Raw genomic sequence first — 20,215 nt, forward strand, 5'->3', positions numbered from 1 at the left:
CAGCAAGGGCCCAATACTATCCCACTGGACCCCTGCTCCCGCCTGGCCTGGCCTTGGCTCCAAGGAGAAGTTGATTACCCGTAGCCTGTGCTCCGCCTTCCACTTCAGATAGCTCAGATTCTGACTGGCCACTGTCAGGGATAGCATTGCTGCCCGCCACCTTGGCTGCACCGACACCACCACCAGGGAGTAGAGAGACTGAGAGACAAGGCAAGGGAGAAAGAGGGAGACAAAGCATGAAGGGAGGGAGAAACAAGTGGACATGGCAGGGGAGAACAAAGTGAAGGAAGGAAAGCACAAAGTGAGCATAAGATCACACATGGCTCTGTCCTGGGAGCTGCAGATAACTTTCCACCAAGTCACCTTGGAAGACTGGAAGCAGGTCAGTTCCCAGAAGCCCAGGAGAGGCAGCCTTTGGCCAACAGAACAGGGCAGCGTCACGAGGCACTGATAGCAGTCATTGCCAGTTAGCCCCTCAGCCCCAGTGGTAAGGCCTGGCTTCACTCTTCTGACCACACTCCTCAGGCGAGCACTCCCTCCACCACAGCTTGTGCTGTAGGATCTGCTGCACCCTGCCCTTAGCCCTGCTGGTCTACTCAAACCTGGCTGGGGTAGCCACAGAGCTGCCCACAGTAGTACCTCCAACTTGGGGCATCTTCTCTACCGCTCTCTGCACTTGCTCCCAGACTATCCCTATTTCCGAAGGACCTCCCAGCTTTGCTTAAGCCCCTCTGTGCACAGCCCAAGTCTCTTGGGAAGAGTTACACTTTATTTATTTTTAAAAGATAATCAGTGAAGAATAGCAAAAAAACTTGTATTTGGGAAGTTGATCTGTGCTTGGCTGAGGTAGGAAATGTCCTCTGTTACAGAAGGAAAACGAAGAATGCTTTGAAATTTGTCTAAGACACACAGACATTGAGTAGCAAGCCAGGCCTTTGAACCTTGCTTGTCTGACTTGATCAATACTATCTTCTCCCAAGTCCCAGTGCCAGTTGGCTCACACAGTATCCCAGAGGAAGATGTGCAGCGTGTCTGCCTGGAACACACCTCTACTCCAGCAGAGGTCTGAACACGATGGACGCACAAACATACTTTACCTTTTCTCACAACCTTGTAACTTCCTGCTGGTTCTGTGCTTGAAGCCTCTGCAGCTGGATTCCTATCCAGCTCAGGAGAGTCCCAGATGCCAGAATTTCTGGTCCTTGGCGGCAGGTGTGCCAGAGAACTGAGAGCAACATCCTCGCCCTCTGGCTGGCTGCCCTCTGGCCTCGGAAGCTGGGTGTTGTCACTTATAGTGGGAGCTTGCCCTGGGGATCCTGGGTCCCAGGGGTGAGAGGTGATGCTGACGACAGAAGGGGTGGGTGTGAGGTCATCCTCAGGCTCGACAGCAGCCTGAGTCTTCACAGTGTGACCAGGCAGCAGGCTCCACAGGATCAAGTGACGCAAGTTCTCCACTGTAGGAAGACAGAGGTCTCCTTAGGGAAGGACTGCACAGAGGCTACTAAAGGAAGGCTCAGGGAGAAGAGGGGTATCATCGCTCCTGCACCAACAGAGTCTGCTGCAGTCTAAGGGTGGAGCTGGTGGGATCTGACTGACCAGCTGGCATTTCGGTTTTCCTCCAGCATATCTAATAAGAATCTCTGAGCAGGTAGAAGGTGAGACTCATACTGTCTATGCCACTGGGACACCAGGGCCAATGACTGTCTTTGAAGCACTCACCATCTTCCAGGGCAGCATCAGCAAGTCCCTCCATGAGCAGAGGGCCTGTGAGGGCCAGAAGGACAGGGTCCCTTGTCCTGATGCCTCTGTTTTCTCCATCCAGGGAGGGGGGAGCTCGAGGCAAGGTCCTCAAGTCCTCTTCATCCTCTTCCTGGGCAGGCTCCTCTTGTGCTATCAGCTGCTTGTCTTGAACTCTCTGCTCAGGCCCGGGGCCTGTTTTGAATGAGTGTTAGGGCATGGCGGAGGAGATGTAAGAGGTGAGCCCATGCCTGGCTGCAGACCCAGGACTTGGGAGCACTAGTTGATAAGCTCTATGGGAATTCATGAAGCACCTCATGAAGCAGACCCCTGACACACACTGGTAGACGAAGACTTGTGCCTGGGGGTGGAACCTAAGGTCTTAGTGGAGGGACACAGGGAATAAAAATAAACTGGGAAATTAGCATTTGTTAGAAGGTGGTGAGTATTATGGGAAAAAAAGATAACCCAGAGTGTGAGCATTAGAAGTGCTGGCTATACTGTTAATTGACATAACAAAAATAACAGAGCAGCCACTGAACAAAGCTATGGAGGACCTGTGGGACTCAGAGGAAAACGGTCTAAGTGGAAGGAAGTGGAAGGAAACAGAAGAGTGACGTATGCAGGGAACTGTACATTTTTCTCCAAACTCAAGATCCTAATTTACCAAAACAAAACAAAAATAATAACGAAAACAAAAAAGCCCCAGACAATGTCAAAGGGAAGTTACCTGCCAACTGAGCTGCTACATCCCACCCCAGTAATCACATCTTAAGCCTGAACTCCTTGAGCACCCAATACTTCTTACTCTCTGACAGCAATCTCTGGCTGAAGCAGGCAGGGCCTTCTCTGCTAACCCTGTTACTACAGAGGCAGTGGAGTTGCTCAAGCTGTCAGTCTCTCCCCGACTCCCCTCTTCCGATTCTCTTCTACGCATTTTATCACAGGCCTCATACCTCTGGCCCTGATAGACACCTGTCACCCGATACCTCAATCTGACCCTATCTATGAGAAATGGACTATGCTGGTTTCCCACAAGATGGAGAGAGGCCTTACCTTCAGGTAGCTTCTTGGGTTCTCTTTCAGTGTGATATACTTCTGAGTCATTTATTTCTACCCTGAGGGAAGAAACCCATTGAAGGTTAGAGCAGACCTCTGGCAATTCTAGCTTTGCCAGCCTGGTCAGGATGTCATGAGTCCCAGTCTGGCCCCTCCTATCTTTCACAGGCTATAAAGGAGCAGGGGGCTAGGCAAAGGTGCTGGGCCTCACCACCTGACTGGGCTGTGCAGGCTGGCAACGCAGAGGATGAACGCTGGCCTCGCTTTTCTAGCTGGAGTCTATACCTCAGCCCTACTTTAGAGGCAGTCTCCATTGTATCCAAGTGAGAGGTTGGGGAGGGCAGGGAGGACAGAAGGCAGGTAGCAGAGGCATGTTCCTCTATTTGCCAGAGCTACTGTTTCCTAATGGCATTTCCCTGAGGAGGCTGTCTACCCTAGGGAGGAAAGGCTGAGGAGAATCAGGAAACAGGCAGTGGTATGGGGGGCACTGCTGGGAGCTGGAAGGCTCAGCACCACACCTGCTGGAGGTGGAGCCCTGGTAGGCCGGCTCCTGGGATCCTGGTGGTGAGGGATGGATGGGGATTGGGGCAGCTCCAGGGTGCTTGGTGGCATTCTGCACGGCCTCTTCTAAGAGCTCCATCCATCTGTTGCTCGGCAGAAACACAGAACTAGTGATGAGAACATGGCCAGGCATACCTGTGTCCTCTGTGGACCCCACTGCCAAAAACCTTTCTGCATCCTGTCTCAAGAAACCTATTCTAGGCAGGTCTCCGTCTCCATCAACGTTTCTCGCTGGCTGTTCCCCTGGGTTTATATGACTCATACCTACCAATTACTAGATATTAACACTTTGTTAAGCCTATACTAAGCTGTACTCTATATACCAATACATTAGTGTAATATATGCTAACATAGACTTTATATACTATGTACTAAGTTATATACTCTGTATACAGCTCCTCCTCAAATAAGACCATACGGATGAAAATCCCACTGGGAAGAAACTGTCTGACTTAACCGGTCTCTGCCCACTATGTTGGGTCACCTCTGGCAGTCGATGTTGAGAACATGGGGTAGACAGACAGCCTGGGAAGAGACAGGGTCTGAGTCATACATGGACTTGGTATGCTTGTCCCAGGGTCTGGTTATGTCCTGGGGTGGTGGCCTCTGCTGCTCTGTGCCTATGTTGCTTCCTAGTTCTCTTTCCAGCCTTCCATCCAGGTACTGCTTTGGGCCCAGCCCCGGCCTCACTGCTCAAATCCTTCCACACACTCCTCTGGCTCCCAGGGGACTGAAGTTACATGGGACCCCACAACTTCTCACATATTCTTGTCTGATGACGTCAATGCAACCAGCTCATAGATCTGGGGAGGGCCCAGCTCGGAGGTGCAGATGATGAAGAAGGCTCGCTTGTCTGGGGAAAGAAAGGAAGGAAGCCAGAAAGTCTACACTGGGCACAGCAGACATAGTCCCTAACCTGAAGAAAACACCATGAGATAGAGCTGGGCCATTAGAATCAATTAGGACTCACCAACAAAAGATGTGGGCAATTTTGGGTTCCCCCAGGGACATCTGTCAGGGTCATTTTTCTCTCTTGCTCTACTACTGAGGGCTGATGTGCACACAGTGCTTAGGGTTTGGCAAATCTTTTCATGTCTACCCCATCCTTCTGAGCTGCTTGGGGAGGTCAGGTGTCATAGATGAGGGTGATCCCGGAGTGTGGGACCCTACCCTTTCTTGTCATATCACACTTTGCACTGTCAGCTCAGATCCCTGGACTTGGCTCTGTGCTTTAGGTGTACTGAAGCTCTACTCTGTTTCAGGCACTCTGGCGACAGGACTTGTCCTGTTCCTTACGTCTATGCCAATTCCTCTTTGATATCCTCAGGCCTCACCAGTGTACCCATCAGTGTCCTTCAACCCCGCTTTAGCTTGTGGATCTCCATCTTAGTCCATTATCTACCCCTTAGCCTGCCCGTCCTGGACCAAAGCTTCCTGCTTAGACTGGGTCAAGACAGGAACACAGGAGGAAACACAGGAGGATATTAAGCCTCTATCAGCCAGGCTTGCTGGCTCATCTCCTCATGAGTACCTGTAGCCACGGAGCGGATGAGCACAGCATTGAGCTTCAGCACAGGGCTGAACGTCTGCTTGCTGTCGGAGGAGCCCACGGCTGTCTTGCTGTGGCACTTTAGCAGCAGCCGCTCCTCTTGTCTCTGCAGCAGTACCACCAGGTCCTCGAGTAGAAGCACCTGGAGGTCTGGGAATTAAGACAATCCCTGAGCTCACTCACCCTCATCAGCACGAGGGGCCCAGAAGCTAGATGCCCGCGCCCAGGTCTCCGAGGAATACAGTGACGCCAGCTCTATATTCTCCCCGCCCACGCTGTGCTCTAGGAGCCCGATGTTGACATTCTAGTTGCATTGTATGTCTCCTCCGCTTCCCACTACCCTGCCAGAGCAGCACACTTACCACAGGTCCCCTCCCATTTTCAGTCCTGGCACATACATACCCAGGGTCTTGTCTTTGCTGATCCTCCAGGTCAGAGGCCCCTCGTGGATCATCTTCCTTGTTGTAAGATCCAGGCTCTGTTAAGAAGACACCACCACTCCATTCACTCAACAAGTGTTTAAGAAACCACTGTGCATGGACATTAGGCTAAGGTGCTGGGAATGAGTGAGCAGGAAACGACTGTTACCTCTGAGCTCTTGCAAGGGACGGAGAGAAGTAAAAGGTGCTGTGAAGCCCTGTGTGTGTCCTGTGATGTTCTGGGGGATTTACCAATGGCTTTGACTTAGGTTTCCCACTTGGCCCACTGCATCATCTAAGCTCCCAAGGAGACGTGCTGCCTTTCCTGTCTCCCTCTTCAGCTTCAGTCCCTCTATATGATTTCCACCTTTACTTCATTCTCAGTTCTGTTTTTTTCCAAAGTCAGAGTTCTCCACCATCTAGTGTTTACTTAGTGAGGCTGTCTGTTCTTGTCCATCTAGGGATGGTGACAGTAATAGGGTGTGTCTCCCAGGGCATGGTGACAAGCCATCTTTCTCACCTCTAAGACTCACTGGGCCCTGACTTGAGTTCTGTTCCTAAGGGGACACAAGAAGGATGCATGTGGGGCTTCAGTGCTGCAGTCTCCACCTCCTACCTTGAACTCTGCTGCCAAGGGGTTGCTGGCCCGCTCTAGGGCAGTGGCATCCAGGCGTTTCTGGTACCCCTCTAATCGGTGGCGGTTCTCTGTCTGCTTTACTGCTTCATTCACAAACTTGAGAATCTCCCGGCACTGGTCCCGGGCACGGCAGAGCTTCTCATGCTCAGAGGTGCCACCTGCCAAATAGAAGGATGTGTGTGGTTGGTGCCTCTGCAACGCAAAGTGCACCCTCTACTGTTATTCTGGTTTAGCAAATCTGCTTATTTACTGTTACTGTGTGTGTGTGTGGACGCATGCCACAGTGTGTGCGTGTGGAGGTCAGAGGACAACCTGGTTCTCCCTTTCCACTCTACTCATCTTGCTAGTCCCCTGGATGTGACACTTGAACACTGCAGAGGCATCTAGCAGAGGTATGAATGAGTGCTAACACTCAGCAAAGCCCTCGGAGGAACTCACATTTACCCAGGTGAGCCAGCCTGTGGGTCTATACTTCCTGATTTGTATAAAGCCCCACAAGCCAGCAGTGGCCTTGTAGCATTTTGTGTTTCTAAATCACATTTACAATCATTCTGAGACTCACTGTACCAGGATGAGGAAGAAGACACTGAAGATCACAAAACTGTGACAAAGTAAGGAACTTTGCTGCCGCAAGGCACAGACCCCCGCCCTGCCCTACCCTCTGTGTGCTTGATGATGTTCTCTAGCAGCAGTGGGTACTTGGTGAGCCGTTGCATTTCAGAGACGATGAGGTCTCGGAGCTGCAGACGCCGGCACTGAGGGTGGCTCTCAGCCTCCTGAAGAGCAAGAAGCAGACAGAGGAAGAAGTGCTACCATGGTTGGGAGTTACCTTCAGGGCTCAGGGTTAAGATGGCTGTGAAAATGCCACATGGGCCCTAACCCTAGATGGGCCCCCTAGAAATAGTGGCAGTTTTTTCTTCAACATTTAGGGAGGGGTTGACGTGCTAGGAAGAGATGGTCAAAACAGAAGGGCAGTTTCATTCCAATTCTAGAGAACAGTACACACTAGCTCTATAGGCAAGACAGACCTTTTGCCTGCAATGCTGAGTAATTGTCAACCAAAGGCACCTCTGCCCTGGAGGTAACAATTTACAGTATGTGGTGTTGGGTAATGTAGGTGGGTGGGGCACAGCTAGGTGCTATCCTCAGTAGAGAAGAGATGAGGCTAGGGTCCAGAAGAGGAGGTTAGATCTTTGGTGAGCATGACAGCGATGAGGGAGGGTCAAGACACGCCCAGGATACCTGCATGAAGAGCTGGAACCGACTCTCCTTACGTTGCTTAGTCCTGATTAGCTCTAGGGCTACTGACTGATAGGAACAGAATTGTGCAGCTACTTGCTGAAGTTCTTCTCGGGCAGGACCATCAAACTGAAGAGGCAGAATGGATATGGTCTGGGTATCACACTCCTGCGAGGGAGCAGCAGCCCCTCCCTTTAACTACCCCCTCCCCTGTGAAATTCCTTAGTCTTGGGGTAGGTAAAGAGAGCTCACTTCCTCCAGTTTCCTCATTGCCATACCCGAGCCAGCATGAGGTCACTGATGTCTCTGATGATGGGGCCCTCCTCCCGGAGCTTCTTCATGGCTTCACACCAGGAATCTGTGGAAGGAGGAATGCAAGGGTTGAGCGACACTGCTAGATACTTTATTACTAGGAGGAAAGGCATTTTTGACAGAAGTCCATGGAAGAGTCTGGAAACCTTTATTCTGGGGGTTCTGGAGGATTAGTTTCAGGCTATCCATCAGCTTCTCCCAGCAGGAATAGCAGGGTATGCTGGCTAGTCTTATGCCAACCAAACATACAAACTAGAGTCATCTGAAAGAGGGAGTCTTAATTGAGAAAATGCCTCCATAAGATCTGGCTATAGGACATCTTCTTATTAGTGACTGACAGGGAAGGGCCCAGCTCACTGTGGGAAGTTCCATCCCTGGACTGGTGGTTCTAGGTTCTATAAGAAAGCAGGCTGAGCAAGCCATGGGGAGCGAGTCAGTCACAGTGGCCCTCTACAGTCTCTGCATCAACTCCTCCTGCCTCCAGGCTCGAAGATGAACAGTTTTATAGAAGAGTAAGACAAATCCTTTCCTCTGAAACTTGCTTTAGATCATAGTGTTTCACCACAGCGGTAGAAACCCTATTTACTCAGGGGGATCTAGGTAGGGATGGGACAGGTTCAAACTAGAACACAGTCAAAGGTGGCATAAGGAGTCTGGAGAGAGGCAGGCTCCTTACTGTGAATCTCTATGAGCTCAGGCAGGTTAGGGAAGAGCCGCGCCAGCTCTTCCCGAGGCATTAGGTTCTCCTTTTTCATGCGCTGGTAGAAGATGAGGTCCAGGACTCGGAGTGTGCGCAGGTGAGATGCTTCTGTCACAAAAAGCTCTGAGCAGGGGTTGTGACAGGGAGAGGCAGGGGAAAAAGTAAATCAGCAAGTGTCTAGAGTCACTATCTGGTCCCCACACCACACTACTTTTCGAAGAAGTAGAGTGTCGATTTTTCTACCCTCAGGCTAAGGTCAGAATGAGGTGACCTTGGGAAATCTCTACCACCCCCACCCCCACAAGCATGAGAGGAGATGAGGGGAACAAGGCAGGTTCTCACCATTGATGACCTCTTGCCGGTCAATTTCCCTCTGGGTCAGGTTGGCCACCACATCCTTGCCTACTGTATGCTGCCAGTTTTGGACCTCTGGCTCTGGCTCCAGGTCAGACAATTGGCCCAGATCATCCTCCAGGAGGTGGGGAAGGATGACATCTGTACAGAACCCCAGATTGGGGGACTCAATGCTCCTGTGGAAAACGGAGAGCTTAGCTTCACTTGTAGGTAACTTACACTCAAGATTGTCCATCACTTTCCTACCCAACCCTGGCCAGCCCTAGGTGTGGGAAGAGGGCAGAACACAGATGTGCCAGAGGTACCAAACAGAGGCACTACAGTGCTCATCACTCACCTGCGGCCCATTTTGGGGGTGAAGGGAGGGGTTGGGTTCTCAAGAGACCTGAGGAGAAAATGCCAACTCTTAATACATAGTCACCACACTGAATAGCAGTGGGTGTGGCCACTGGACGCTACGCTTACCTGGTGGAAAGGCTGGAGGCAGAGGACGAGGCTGACTGGTGAAGGCGGGCAGCCTCTGCAGCAGCATCCATGTCAACATCACTTCGAGACCGGGGCACGTTCTCTGCTTTCCGGGATCGCTTCATCTCTTCCCGGCCCTTGAGGCTCTCAGAGCGGCCCAGTCGAATCTCTGAGCGCGAACTGTCAGGGAGGGACAGGAAACTCTGAAATCTGACTTGTGGCTAGCTTTTACCTGTTACCCCACTTGAAGGGCACCTCAATACCAGAGTTTAAACATGAGGGTCCAGAAGCCAGACAACAACAAGCCATTCTGGCTGCTCTACAGACCCTTTGCTCTCCCCAGTGAGCTATTGGATAGTTTCCCCTCTTTACCTCGAGCTATCAGAAAGGTGAAGACAGAGAATCAGCTTTGTGTTGTGTCCAGACGTCTAAGACACCATGATCCTTTCAGAAGACCCGTGGATAACACAGGCCTTCATCAGGAACTACAAGGTTCATCCAACCTCTCTGCTCTGGAGGCCATCCCATGGCTAGAACACCTTGCCTGTTCTGGACCAGCTACTCTCTTCTCTGACTCTGAGGTGGATCCTTTCTTGACAAGATCCTCTTTGAGGGTGGTATAGTTACAGATTTCATACCTTGCTCTACAATTTCCAGGCTGTCAGAAGACTTTATCTGTTGTACTATTCTCACCCTCTAGCTGTGATGTAGATTTCTTCTCTTCCTAAGCTGCAATTTCCATACCAGGGAAGAATGGCTGGGAAGGACGCTTCCAGGGCCTGGTTACAGACAGGCAGGGGTTCAACCCTGGCTGTCCCTGGGGCTTGGTGAGAAGCTGACAGCTGAGAACTGCTTTCTGTTGAGTCTTGCAGTGCATCAGTCTCAACACAGCTGGCACCTCTGACCCTTAGATGCCCCTGGATGCCGTCAGGCCCGGCTGGGCTGGCCCTTTGTGGACATTATTACCATTATTACTAAGCTATATCCTGTTCTGTGTCTGGAAACATAGAGGGCCTTGAGATGTCTGGAGAGCTCTCAATGCTGAAGCTGGCTACAGAAGCGGAGAGCCCAGTACCTTGAATCTTCATTTATATTCTCTAAACAGCCAGAGGTTCAACAGGGAGCTCATCTCCCAAGGGCTTGAATTTGTCCTCAGGGTTTGCAAACATTTTGACAACCGATGCCCCACTGAACTTACCCCTCAGAAATCTACAGGAACAATTCCAACCCAGGTCAACTGCACTGTTTGTGTGTCCTCAGCCAGCAATGCAAACCTCTTTCAGTAGGGCTAGCGGCTGCAAAGCTTTGTACCTTCCTGGAAGAACCCTGGGGCACTCACTACCTGCTGAGCCTCTAAACTATTCTCCCAAGATTGCCAAGGAGTTTACAATAAAATCCAAAGGCTTCTGCTTACAATAGTTTTAGGATTTTGGTGACTGCCTTAGGTAGAACAAATTTATCCAACAAGGCAAAGGGTACAAGTCTGTAAGTGGATTCAAATATTTTCTCAAGGTATTGACAATCTCTCCAAAACTTAAAATATATGACATATTTAAATTATCACACCTGTCACAGCAAATTAAATGATTCATTGTCTAACTTACCTAAAATATTAGGTAATTGAAACCAACAGTACAACTCTTAATCTTTGTCAAATTCTTGGGGGCTGGAGAGATGGCTCAGCTATTAGAGTTCTGACTGCTCTTCCAGAGGTCCTGAGTTGAATTCCCAGCAACCACATGGTGGCTCACAACCATCTATATTGGGATCCCATTCCCTCTTCTGGTATGTAGGTTTTTATGCAGATATAGCACTCATATATAAAATAAACAAATAAAATCATAATCTTTGTCAAATCCTTTGACATGCACTAAGTTTATGAAGGCCTAATATAAAACAGAAAGAAGAACGTCTCACTTAGTGTTGACAGTTATTTCAAAGGCAGAATGGTTAGAATATCTACACTGCTACCTGCAGACTTGCCTCTGCCAACTGCTATTCCTCAATGGCTTTCAGACTTGATTTTATAATAGGATTATCTTCACATACAAAGGCTGCAGTACGGTATCTCAAGGATGATTAGGAGTCTATACGGATATTTCTGACTACAGGAAATCTTTATTTAAAGCTGGCTATAGCCAGGACTCCACTGTTATTATGCCAGTCAGGAGCACATAAATCTTACAGTATGTGTTAAAACCAGACAGACATCCTGTTTAGCACTGATACCTGATGGAGATGCAGAAAATAAGACAGCACAATCCTCACCCTGTCTCACCTTTTCTGAGACAGGGTCTTACTTTGTAGCCTAGGCTGGCACTGAGCCCTCAGTGCTAAGATTACAGACAGGTGTCACCACATCTGCCTTTTTTTCCCCCTAAGGGAAGAACAATCTGTCTTGAGCCAACTGACACTGTGGTCTGCTGAAATAGATGACTTATTCCCAGGCACTTGGTTGTTTTTGAAAGTGTCTGCAGAAACCACTTTCTAAGCATTTCTACAATTTATTATTATTTTCAGAGACAAGATCTCTATCTGTAGACCAGGCTGGCCTAGAACTCACAGAGATCTACTTGTCTCTGCTTCCTTAGTGCTAGGATTAAAGGCCTGTCCATCACACTTACCCAGCTTAAGTTTTCTTTTTAAAAAAAATATTATTTATTTCATGTATATGAGTATACTGTAGCTGTCTTCAGACACACCAGAAGAGGACATAAGATCCCATTACAGATGGTTATGAGCCACCATGTGGTTCCTGAGTCAGTGCTCTTAACCTCTGAGCCATCTCACCAGCCCAGCTTAAGTTTTCTTAAGAGGAAAAGACTTAATTTAGCCTTTCCAGGCCTTTTATTTTCCAAGACTTCCCTCTGTTCTCTCTAAAGTCCCTTATCCACATCACCCAGTGCTTTCTGATTAGTTGTTAGGTCGTACAATCTAACTCTACTCTGGGAAGGAATTACTTGGTAGTTACAGGATCAACCTCAAGGCTGTCTCCATGGTCTTCCACTGATCTCATCCCAACACTGTCATGGTTTCTGCAGCTACTCAGGGTGGGCAGGCCCTATGGTGGGACCTCACAGTCTAGTGGAGAGGAGCAAGGCAGCTGGAATTATCCCTGATGAAGCCTGCCCATGCCCCATGTCTTGGGCAGCTGGTGGGCCCCATCCAGCTACAGCTACCTGTCACTCTCCAGCAGGTCCTCAGGAAAGCTTCCTGTTGAGAGTCGTTGTGTCCCCGGCTCTGGGACATCATACTGATGGCTGTTCTCAAAGTGCTGAATGATGTTCCTCACATTGCCTGGCTTAACTGCAGGCAAAAAGAAAATGAAGGGTACTATGCTTTCTGTTCCAGGGCCCTTACTCCCCTGTAGCCCAGAAGACAGAGCAATGAACAAGCACAGATGAGAACAGCATGGGACCAGAAGACAGGCACATGACCTAGTCCTCACTCTTCTCTGATTGCGCTGCGTGGTCCTAGGCGGACACTCTTCCTTTCTTAAGTATCCTTTTTTCTCATGTACAAAACAAGAGTGTTTGGAACTTTTACATTCTACTTGAAAAAAAAAAAAAAAAAAAAAACAAAAACTTTTTTTAAAAAAAAAAAAAAAAAAAAAAAATTAACAGTAAAAAAAAAAAAAAAAAAAAAAAAAAAAAAAAAAAGAAAGCCAGGAAGACCAAACCACATCTACACGGAATCTGTCCATATTGCAAACCTTAGGTCCTTTTCAAATTTCTATCACTTTCAGAACTCACCTCCCAATCTCCACCCACAACTCTCCACCCCATTCCTTTTGCCAGCTTTGAACTCCACTACTAAAGAACTGGTGAGAGGTGATCTCTTAGAACAGAGTGACACACTACTCTCTGGTATTTAAACTCTAGCTCTTGCCCCAAGCTAGTCTTAAGGAGCTAGTCTTGTTTCAATAACAGCAAGAGATAGATAGGGAGGAGAAACCTAGACATAATACTTAAGAACCCCACAAAGTGGGCCTCAGACCCAAGCCCAGTTTCTGGGAGCCAGAGGGGAGATGAGGAGCTCATCTTTAAGTCAGAACTGAGGTTAGAGCAGGGCTTAGGTAGAGGGCAGAGGAGGCAGCAGAGGCACCCAGGGACCTGATGTTAATAACAAGACAGGCCTCCTGGTCGCAAAAATCTGACTTTCACAGGAAAACTTCCAAGCCTGAGAGAAGGAAAAGCATTTGCCTTTCTCTCCATGTCTACAACTCTATCCTTGAGACAGATGGTCAGGGTGCACTTGTGTGAAGTAAGCGGCTGGGTGAGTGTTTATAGGGCTGTTAATGTCACTTGTGTTTGGAATTCAGGACCCTTCCTAGGCTGAACGTGCAGCTGGCTTGGAGATTACTATAGACTCGTGGTCTACTGTGCATCCACAATGGACTTGTCTGCATGGTTATGCAAGAATCCAGGAATATTCATTCTATAACTGACAGCAGGAGGCAGAGTCTACTATTGGGCTGCCAGAAAAACAGCTAGGTATGCCCTATATAGGATGTGGCTGTGGCAAAAAGCAGATGTAGCCCTGAGATCTGGTGTGGCTGGATAACTCAGAGTAACAAGGGGGAACAGAAAGGAGCAGACTTTTGATCCCTGCAGTTTCACTGTGGACTTTCCTCCCTGTTCTCTACTCTCTGACTGATGATGGAACTAAGTACAGGTGAGTTACGTGGGTCCGGGTGACAGCTCAGTGATGTGCTTGATGCACCAATGTGATGACCAGAGTTGGATCCTTCACATTCACATAAAAAACCAGGTGTGGTGACAAGCACCTAATTCCAGTCCCCAGAAAGATGGGGACAGCAAGCCTAACAGACTGGTGAGCCCCAGTTCCTAATAAGAGATTACCATAAAAAACAAGGTGGCTGTCTCATGAGGACTGACACTCAAGGTCGACCTTGACTTCTACAGTCCCACGACATATAGGTGAGTCCAAGTGAGCCTTCCCAGCAGCAGATGCTTGGCCTTCAGATGTAGACATACACTCATCTGATGTCCTGGACACTTTAGAAGCCCAAATCAAATCAAGCAATCAGAGTGATAAAGTGTGAATCAAGGAGCATGTGGATGGGCCTGGGGCTGGAGAGGCTCACTGGGGTAAGAGTGTGTACTGCTCCTCCAGAGGAACAGAGCTCAGTTGCCCGTAGCCCAGTCATACAGCTCACGGCTGCCTGCATCTTCAGTGGATCCAAGTCCACAGCCCTCTGAGCACCTGCCTTCATGTGCAAATACCCACACAGTCAGAAACAATAATAATAATAAAAAAAGAGAAGATGTGGACCCTTGGTATCTTTTATCTTGCTCTGCTGGGTTCAGCAACCTTACCCCACCGTGTACGTTCTTGTTCCCTTGCAAGCTCCTCAAGCGAAGCTTCTTACAGTCCGTTCTTGCCTCACCCTTTCCTTTGCACGGCAGATGAGAAGCAGATTTTGGCAGATATGGGCCTGGAGCTGGAACTGCAGCTCAGTGGTGGCTTGGTTCCAATGATGGGCCTGAATTTCTAGGCTATTCTTTTGTTAAATTTTTCTTTCATTAAATTTTTCTTCCAAGCATTATTTTTATGGCTGAGGATAGCATGGGATGTCAGTAACTTAAAATAATTCCAAGGCACTATTTTAAATTGCCATTTTTACATAAAATGAATTATAGCAGTGGAATTTCCTGACTGTATTCTGTTGCTCTCTTTTGCCATGTTCAAATTACTGTAGAACTTAGAAAACAGTAATCAATTTTTTGTACCTTCTTTTTTGTAGTGAGGCTGACCTTGATTTCCTAATCCTCCTATTTCAACTTCCCAAGTTCTAGGGTTATAGGAATATGCCACCATGCACAATTTGAGTTGTTTAATTGTATACACACGAACCTCACTGATGGAAATAAACTTGCTTGTTTCTATGATGCTTTGATGTTGGCTAAATTGCTTATGGGTTAATGTATATAATCTATTATTATTTCTGTTGTGCTGGCAGTCAAAGTCAGGACTTTACATATGCTAATCATGTACTCTACTGAGCCATCTCCATAGGTCTATATCAATTATTGTTTTTGAAGTGTGTGTGTGTGAGAGAGAGAGAGAGAGAAAGAGAGAGAGAGAAAGAAAGAGAGAGAAGACTAGAAGACCATAGCTGTCTTTTTGTTCCTTTCAACTTATTTATTTAATGTGTGTGTGCTTTGCCTGAATGGATATCTGTGCACCACTTTTGTGCCTGGTGCCAGAGAGGACCTCAGATCCCCTGGAACTGCAATTACAGATGGCTGCAAACTACCGTGTGGATTGTGAATCAGAACTGGGTTCTTTGGAAGAGCAGCCAGCACTCTTAGCCACTGAGCTTCTTCCAGGACCTGGCTTTCTATGAGGATCAAGCTCTGATGTTTTTGTGGCAAGTACTTTACTGATTTAAGTATGTAAGCCAGCCTGGCTTCCAACCTAATGTCCTCCTGTACTATACTGAAGGGCCTAAGCAGGAATAGGGATATAAATAAAAGAAGTTATTTGCAACTTGAAATTCAATTAAAGAAAAAAAAAACCTTAAACTGATTATTACTTCATTGAATGAAAAGCTGACTGTTCTTCTCTCTCCCTGTATCACACACTGAAGTCTAGTAGGGTTTGCTTCATATACATGGCCTCCCAAAAGCTTGCACACTGATGGCTAGGTCACAGCTGATGGTGTGACTGGGAGGTGTTAGGTCTACTTAGAAGGAGGTTACAAGGGCAGATGGGTCCTTGAAAAGGAGCCCTGGACCTCTCAGTAGCTTCTCTTCTTGTTTCATGAGTTACAGATTTCCTCTCCACATGCCACACTGTCCTGCCATACCACAAAGCTATAGGCCAAGTGACGATGAACTGAGACTTCTGAAACCACTAGCTCCAATAGACACTTCCTCTCTTTAGGTTGTCTCTAACATTTTGTTACAGTGACAAGAGACTACACTCGGAACAGTAAAGGCTAGGGCCACAGGAAAGCTGTCGCCAAGAAGGCTGGTCTCTGTCAGAACCTCAAGGAAGGCCCGCCTCAGGGAAGGGAGTTCCCATCCTTCAGAAACCAGGTAAGGTAACAAGGTCTGGCAGCTAACACAGTGCAGAAGAGGGACCCCAGCAGTCTGTGTTACAGAGAAGCAGTAACAGAAAGGAGGAATCCTTAAGAGAGATGGAGGGAAGAAAAGGAAGAAGCAAGTCGGGACCAGATAGGACCAGATGGGAAAGAACAGCAAGATTCCGGAGGTGGAAAATCAATTCTAATGAGAAGATAAAACCGAAGAAAATTGTCCTTTTACCTTCCACAGGGGACAAGGGAATATGAAATGCTAAAAGAAAAACAAACAAAAACAAAAGTAAACCATGAAAAGTCAGTTAACGTTGCAAGAGTCAAATAAAAATCCTATCAAGCTGGAAAACGAGAAGGTGGTGACAAAACCAAAGTAGACGCAGAAGTCCCTTCCCCCACCCAAGTGTCACCAAGGTCTATGAAGGCGACTCCCACTGAAGCTCAGGACTGAACTACTGACAGTTTCTAGACACGTGACACAGCTGGTGGGAAGGCTCATTAGCACTTTTGTTACCATCGTGTTATGGAGCTTGTCCCTATCCCTGCCAGTTCTACTTAACGGTCATTTAAAACCCTCAGCAAGGATCCAAACACAAAACCACAGGTGTGTGCATAAATTCCAGGGATGAAGATGAAACTAAGACCACAGGGCAGTCTTTCCAAGCCATAAGTTCTTCCACAGAACTATTCAGTAGCTACAGCTGTTTCTGAAGTTCCAGGCTAACACCCCTTGGCTCTGAAAAATTAGCCTTCCCTCAATGAAATTGGCTAGATGTGGCAGGGGGAGAGAGCAGCAGTTCTAAGAGCAAGCTACAGTCTCCAGAGTTTAGGCCTTGGCTCCCAGAAACACAGGAAGCCCCTCTACTTCCTGGGAAGGTGAAGGGGCTCAATTCTCTACCAAAGAATGGCCAAGGCTTTTGTTTTCTAAAATACTCACTGCTCTGAGAAGAGCTCTTGGGCTTCCCAATATATCTGAGGATGGGGTTTCGCTTCTTGTCCTCCAAGGCATCCTTTTCTTTCTTGGAATTGCTGCTCTGCTGAGATAGGAGACATTAGTTTGGAGGTGGTTCCAACACTCAGACACGAGACTGCTAATCACCCTTGCCCTGTCCTAAGACTGGCCCTAAACAAATCATTGGAGAGGTGACTCAGGTTTTTATTCTAATGAACATGTTTCACCTGTGGTCAGGTTTGGAGAAAAGAGGGGGATGTAGCTGGAAGGCTGTGAAATGGCTTCCTGGTCTGCCTCAGCACAGAGCCCTGCTCCAGGACAGCTGTGCTGTGGGCAGTTCTGTTACCTTCTTGGTCTTAGGGAAGAAGGGCAGCCACTTGTCCTTGTCAGGGGCAGACTGGGTCTTTTCTGCCGTGCAGGAGGGTCGAGACTCCCGAAGACGGATCCCAGCGTGGCTCATATAGGTATTAACAGCAAAGTCCATGGGGGCACTGTAAAACAGGAGCGTTGTGAACCAGAAAGCTCAAGTCATGTTTCGTAACAGAAGGCTGAGGGAGCAAAACCCTGAGGACAGTCTCCGTACAGGCATCCCACGGAGAAGAAAAGGGGTGGTTAGGAGCTAAAATATTCAAAGTGATGAATGGATGATCAAATGCAACTGCAGTCAGGAGCTGGCCAAAGCTCTCCATTGCTCCCACAGAAATCTAGACAGTGTTCTCTCCCCATGAAGGGATGATGGTCAGTGGATGGAACACAAAGTCCTGAAACACAAGGCCTGGAGGATGGGCTAAGTCAACATCCTCAGACACACATACGAGGGTTTAAAGTAGGCCTGCAGCTTTCACCTTCCCCCATCTCTGAGAACAAGGAGAAAAAGAGAGCAAAGGCTATCGAGGTGTTTCTGATTGCTACAAATGAAACTATCCAGAGCTGTGTGCTTAAACTATATTTGGCCTGAAATCCAGTAGACACACTATCTGCTTCTACTTTGGCTTCATGGCCCGTCTCTTCCCTTACAAAGCATGTACAGGCAGGGAATGCAGACCCTTTTAAGCTGATAAGAAGTAATAAGGTCAATATGTAGAAATTACATTAAAAAAATCACCAAGAAAGGAGGTGTTTTCTTTCTGCTGTCACAGACTGATTCTAACACTACCATTCTTAGGGAGATGAAATCTTTCCACAGGGAAAGAGGTCAGGAGGGAAACTCGGGGTACTGTGGGTAGATACATAGCGGGCCTGAGAAGTCAGGAGGTGAGGGCTAGCCTGTCAACACCAAGGAGTAGAGCCATCTACCAGGCAGTGGTCCCTAGGCATCAAGGATCTGGACCTCCGAAGTCCCACGTGTTATGGTCAGTCATCTGGGAGCTACACTTGCACAGACTCATGTTCTATAGCGTTACAGCTTTCTTACAGGTAGCAGAAATGAGAAACACAGAAGAGCTCAGCCCTACTTCTTCCCACCTTGACTGCTGAAAATGTACCACACCATGGATTTGCTCACCTCCGATCTTCCTCATATTTGGACCTGTAATGAAAGAACAGATGACTTGGACCTGAGGCAAAGGCTGGAGGAAGAGGAGGGATGGTAGGGGATACGAGGTCAGATTCAAAACGTTCTGGAGTCTTGTAGCCCAGGAGGTGAGAAGTTTTTATTTCCTCAAAGATTCAACTAGCACAATGATGATCGTGACAATAATGTTTTTCTAGCACAACAGCACACGTGGCAAATTTAGTCTCTGTTCTCTGTTTCAAAGCATGAAGTTATCAGGAGAAAAAAATAAAACCTGGAGCCTGACCAAAGAAATTTCTTGTAAAGAGGCAAAGGTAGCAGCAACTAATGTTTGGGTCTTACCACGGGCCAGACATTTTCATAAGCTGTTTACATAATAAGCCCACTGAATTTTCAAAATACCCAGAAGAAGGCTCCCATCTTGTAAGTACAAACTATCATTACTTGAAAATTATTGTAAGTTGGGTTCATAGACTCTCCGAACAGGCTCAGTCAGGTATGACCTCCATCCCAGAACCAGTTAATGGCACCTTACTACTGAGGGTCAGGAGGCCGCCGCTGTAAAGACCATGCTTTCTGTGCGGCCTCCTTTCAGGTCCAGATGTCCTAGTCTTTTCTCCTTATTATTCATTAGTTCTGCAGATTAAACCCAGGGTCTTATACATGTTAGGCATGCACTCGGATATCCTCTGCCTTTATCATTTTTTAATCCTTGTCCTACTGAGTTTGGTTTTGAACTCAGTAGCCCAAGAAAATCTTGACTTTTGCCTCAGTCTCAAGGTGGCTGAGTCTGTAGGTCTCTTCCACTAGGCTCAGCTATTTTTAACTTTTTAGTGAAATGGAACCTAGGGCCTCCTGCTTGCTAGGCAACTGCTTCACTACTGAGATGTAACCCAAGCCCCCCCTAGTCCAGATCTGTCACCAAATGACAGATTCATACATGTAGCTGTCTCTTCACATCTGTAGTTTAATATCCCAAAGAGACCTTAAACTTAACATGTCCAAAAGTGTTGCCCATGTTACCCACTTCACCTAGAGTGACTGACAGTCTTTTTAGTGGCTTATATAAGGAACTCTTGTGATCTCTTCTTTGACTTTGACACTCAAGTTTTAAGAATTCTCTTCAGGATTCTATTGCTCAACTCCACTAGGAGCTGACCTCTATTCACAACTTCCATGGCTATTGTTTTACCATCATTGGTGGGGATTCCTATGGAGGAACCTTCTAAGTGAACTTCTTGGCTGTCCCATCTCTTGCAACTCCAACAGCTCCTTGCTTGCTAAGTGAAGAGCAAACTCCTCCTCATATTGTATTGTCTCTCCCATGACCAGGCTCTCACTTCCTCTGCACTCCGCTCTTCTGCACTGCTCCCTGCTCATTACTGTTCTTTAAATGCTGAGCACATTCTTCTAGGCTTCTGTCTGCCCTGGCTGTTCTGTCTGCAGTGTCTTTTCCAGATGTCACGTTTAATTCAGTCAATGTCTTCAACTGATTAAGTACTATTTTTTCCAGGTAGCTCACCTGGACTGGCCTATTTAAATCTGCAACCCACTGACTGTGGCACTTCTGAACGTCCCCATCCTGTCTACCCTCCTCCAGTGCTTGTTTTACCAGTCTACTTAATTCCTGTCTATTGCTGTCTCTTCTCATCACT

General features: G+C 47.7%; 1 protein-coding gene across 1 annotated transcript in view; it reads right to left on the reverse strand.

Annotated features, from left to right (window-relative positions):
* Arhgef11 (Rho guanine nucleotide exchange factor 11) overlaps window positions 1-20,215 on the reverse strand; it is a 121,448-nt gene that overhangs the window by 3,510 nt on the left and 97,723 nt on the right. Inside the window, exons 20-40 of the mRNA XM_032898138.1 lie at window positions 18,552-18,575; window positions 17,394-17,538; window positions 17,033-17,132; window positions 16,325-16,354; window positions 12,212-12,338; window positions 9,033-9,212; window positions 8,905-8,952; window positions 8,556-8,743; window positions 8,190-8,336; window positions 7,480-7,559; window positions 7,205-7,330; window positions 6,621-6,738; window positions 5,942-6,120; window positions 5,309-5,384; window positions 4,889-5,056; window positions 4,120-4,210; window positions 3,315-3,440; window positions 2,794-2,855; window positions 1,720-1,932; window positions 1,098-1,454; window positions 79-198 (exon numbers count right to left, since the gene is read on the reverse strand). Coding sequence (XP_032754029.1) covers window positions 79-198; window positions 1,098-1,454; window positions 1,720-1,932; window positions 2,794-2,855; window positions 3,315-3,440; window positions 4,120-4,210; window positions 4,889-5,056; window positions 5,309-5,384; window positions 5,942-6,120; window positions 6,621-6,738; window positions 7,205-7,330; window positions 7,480-7,559; window positions 8,190-8,336; window positions 8,556-8,743; window positions 8,905-8,952; window positions 9,033-9,212; window positions 12,212-12,338; window positions 16,325-16,354; window positions 17,033-17,132; window positions 17,394-17,538; window positions 18,552-18,575 — 2,705 coding nt within the window. The remainder of the gene's footprint in view (window positions 1-78; window positions 199-1,097; window positions 1,455-1,719; window positions 1,933-2,793; window positions 2,856-3,314; window positions 3,441-4,119; window positions 4,211-4,888; window positions 5,057-5,308; window positions 5,385-5,941; window positions 6,121-6,620; window positions 6,739-7,204; window positions 7,331-7,479; window positions 7,560-8,189; window positions 8,337-8,555; window positions 8,744-8,904; window positions 8,953-9,032; window positions 9,213-12,211; window positions 12,339-16,324; window positions 16,355-17,032; window positions 17,133-17,393; window positions 17,539-18,551; window positions 18,576-20,215) is intronic.

The sequence above is a fragment of the Rattus rattus genome, chromosome 3 (assembly GCF_011064425.1).
Source record: "Rattus rattus isolate New Zealand chromosome 3, Rrattus_CSIRO_v1, whole genome shotgun sequence".
Classification (NCBI taxonomy): Eukaryota; Metazoa; Chordata; class Mammalia; order Rodentia; family Muridae; genus Rattus; species Rattus rattus.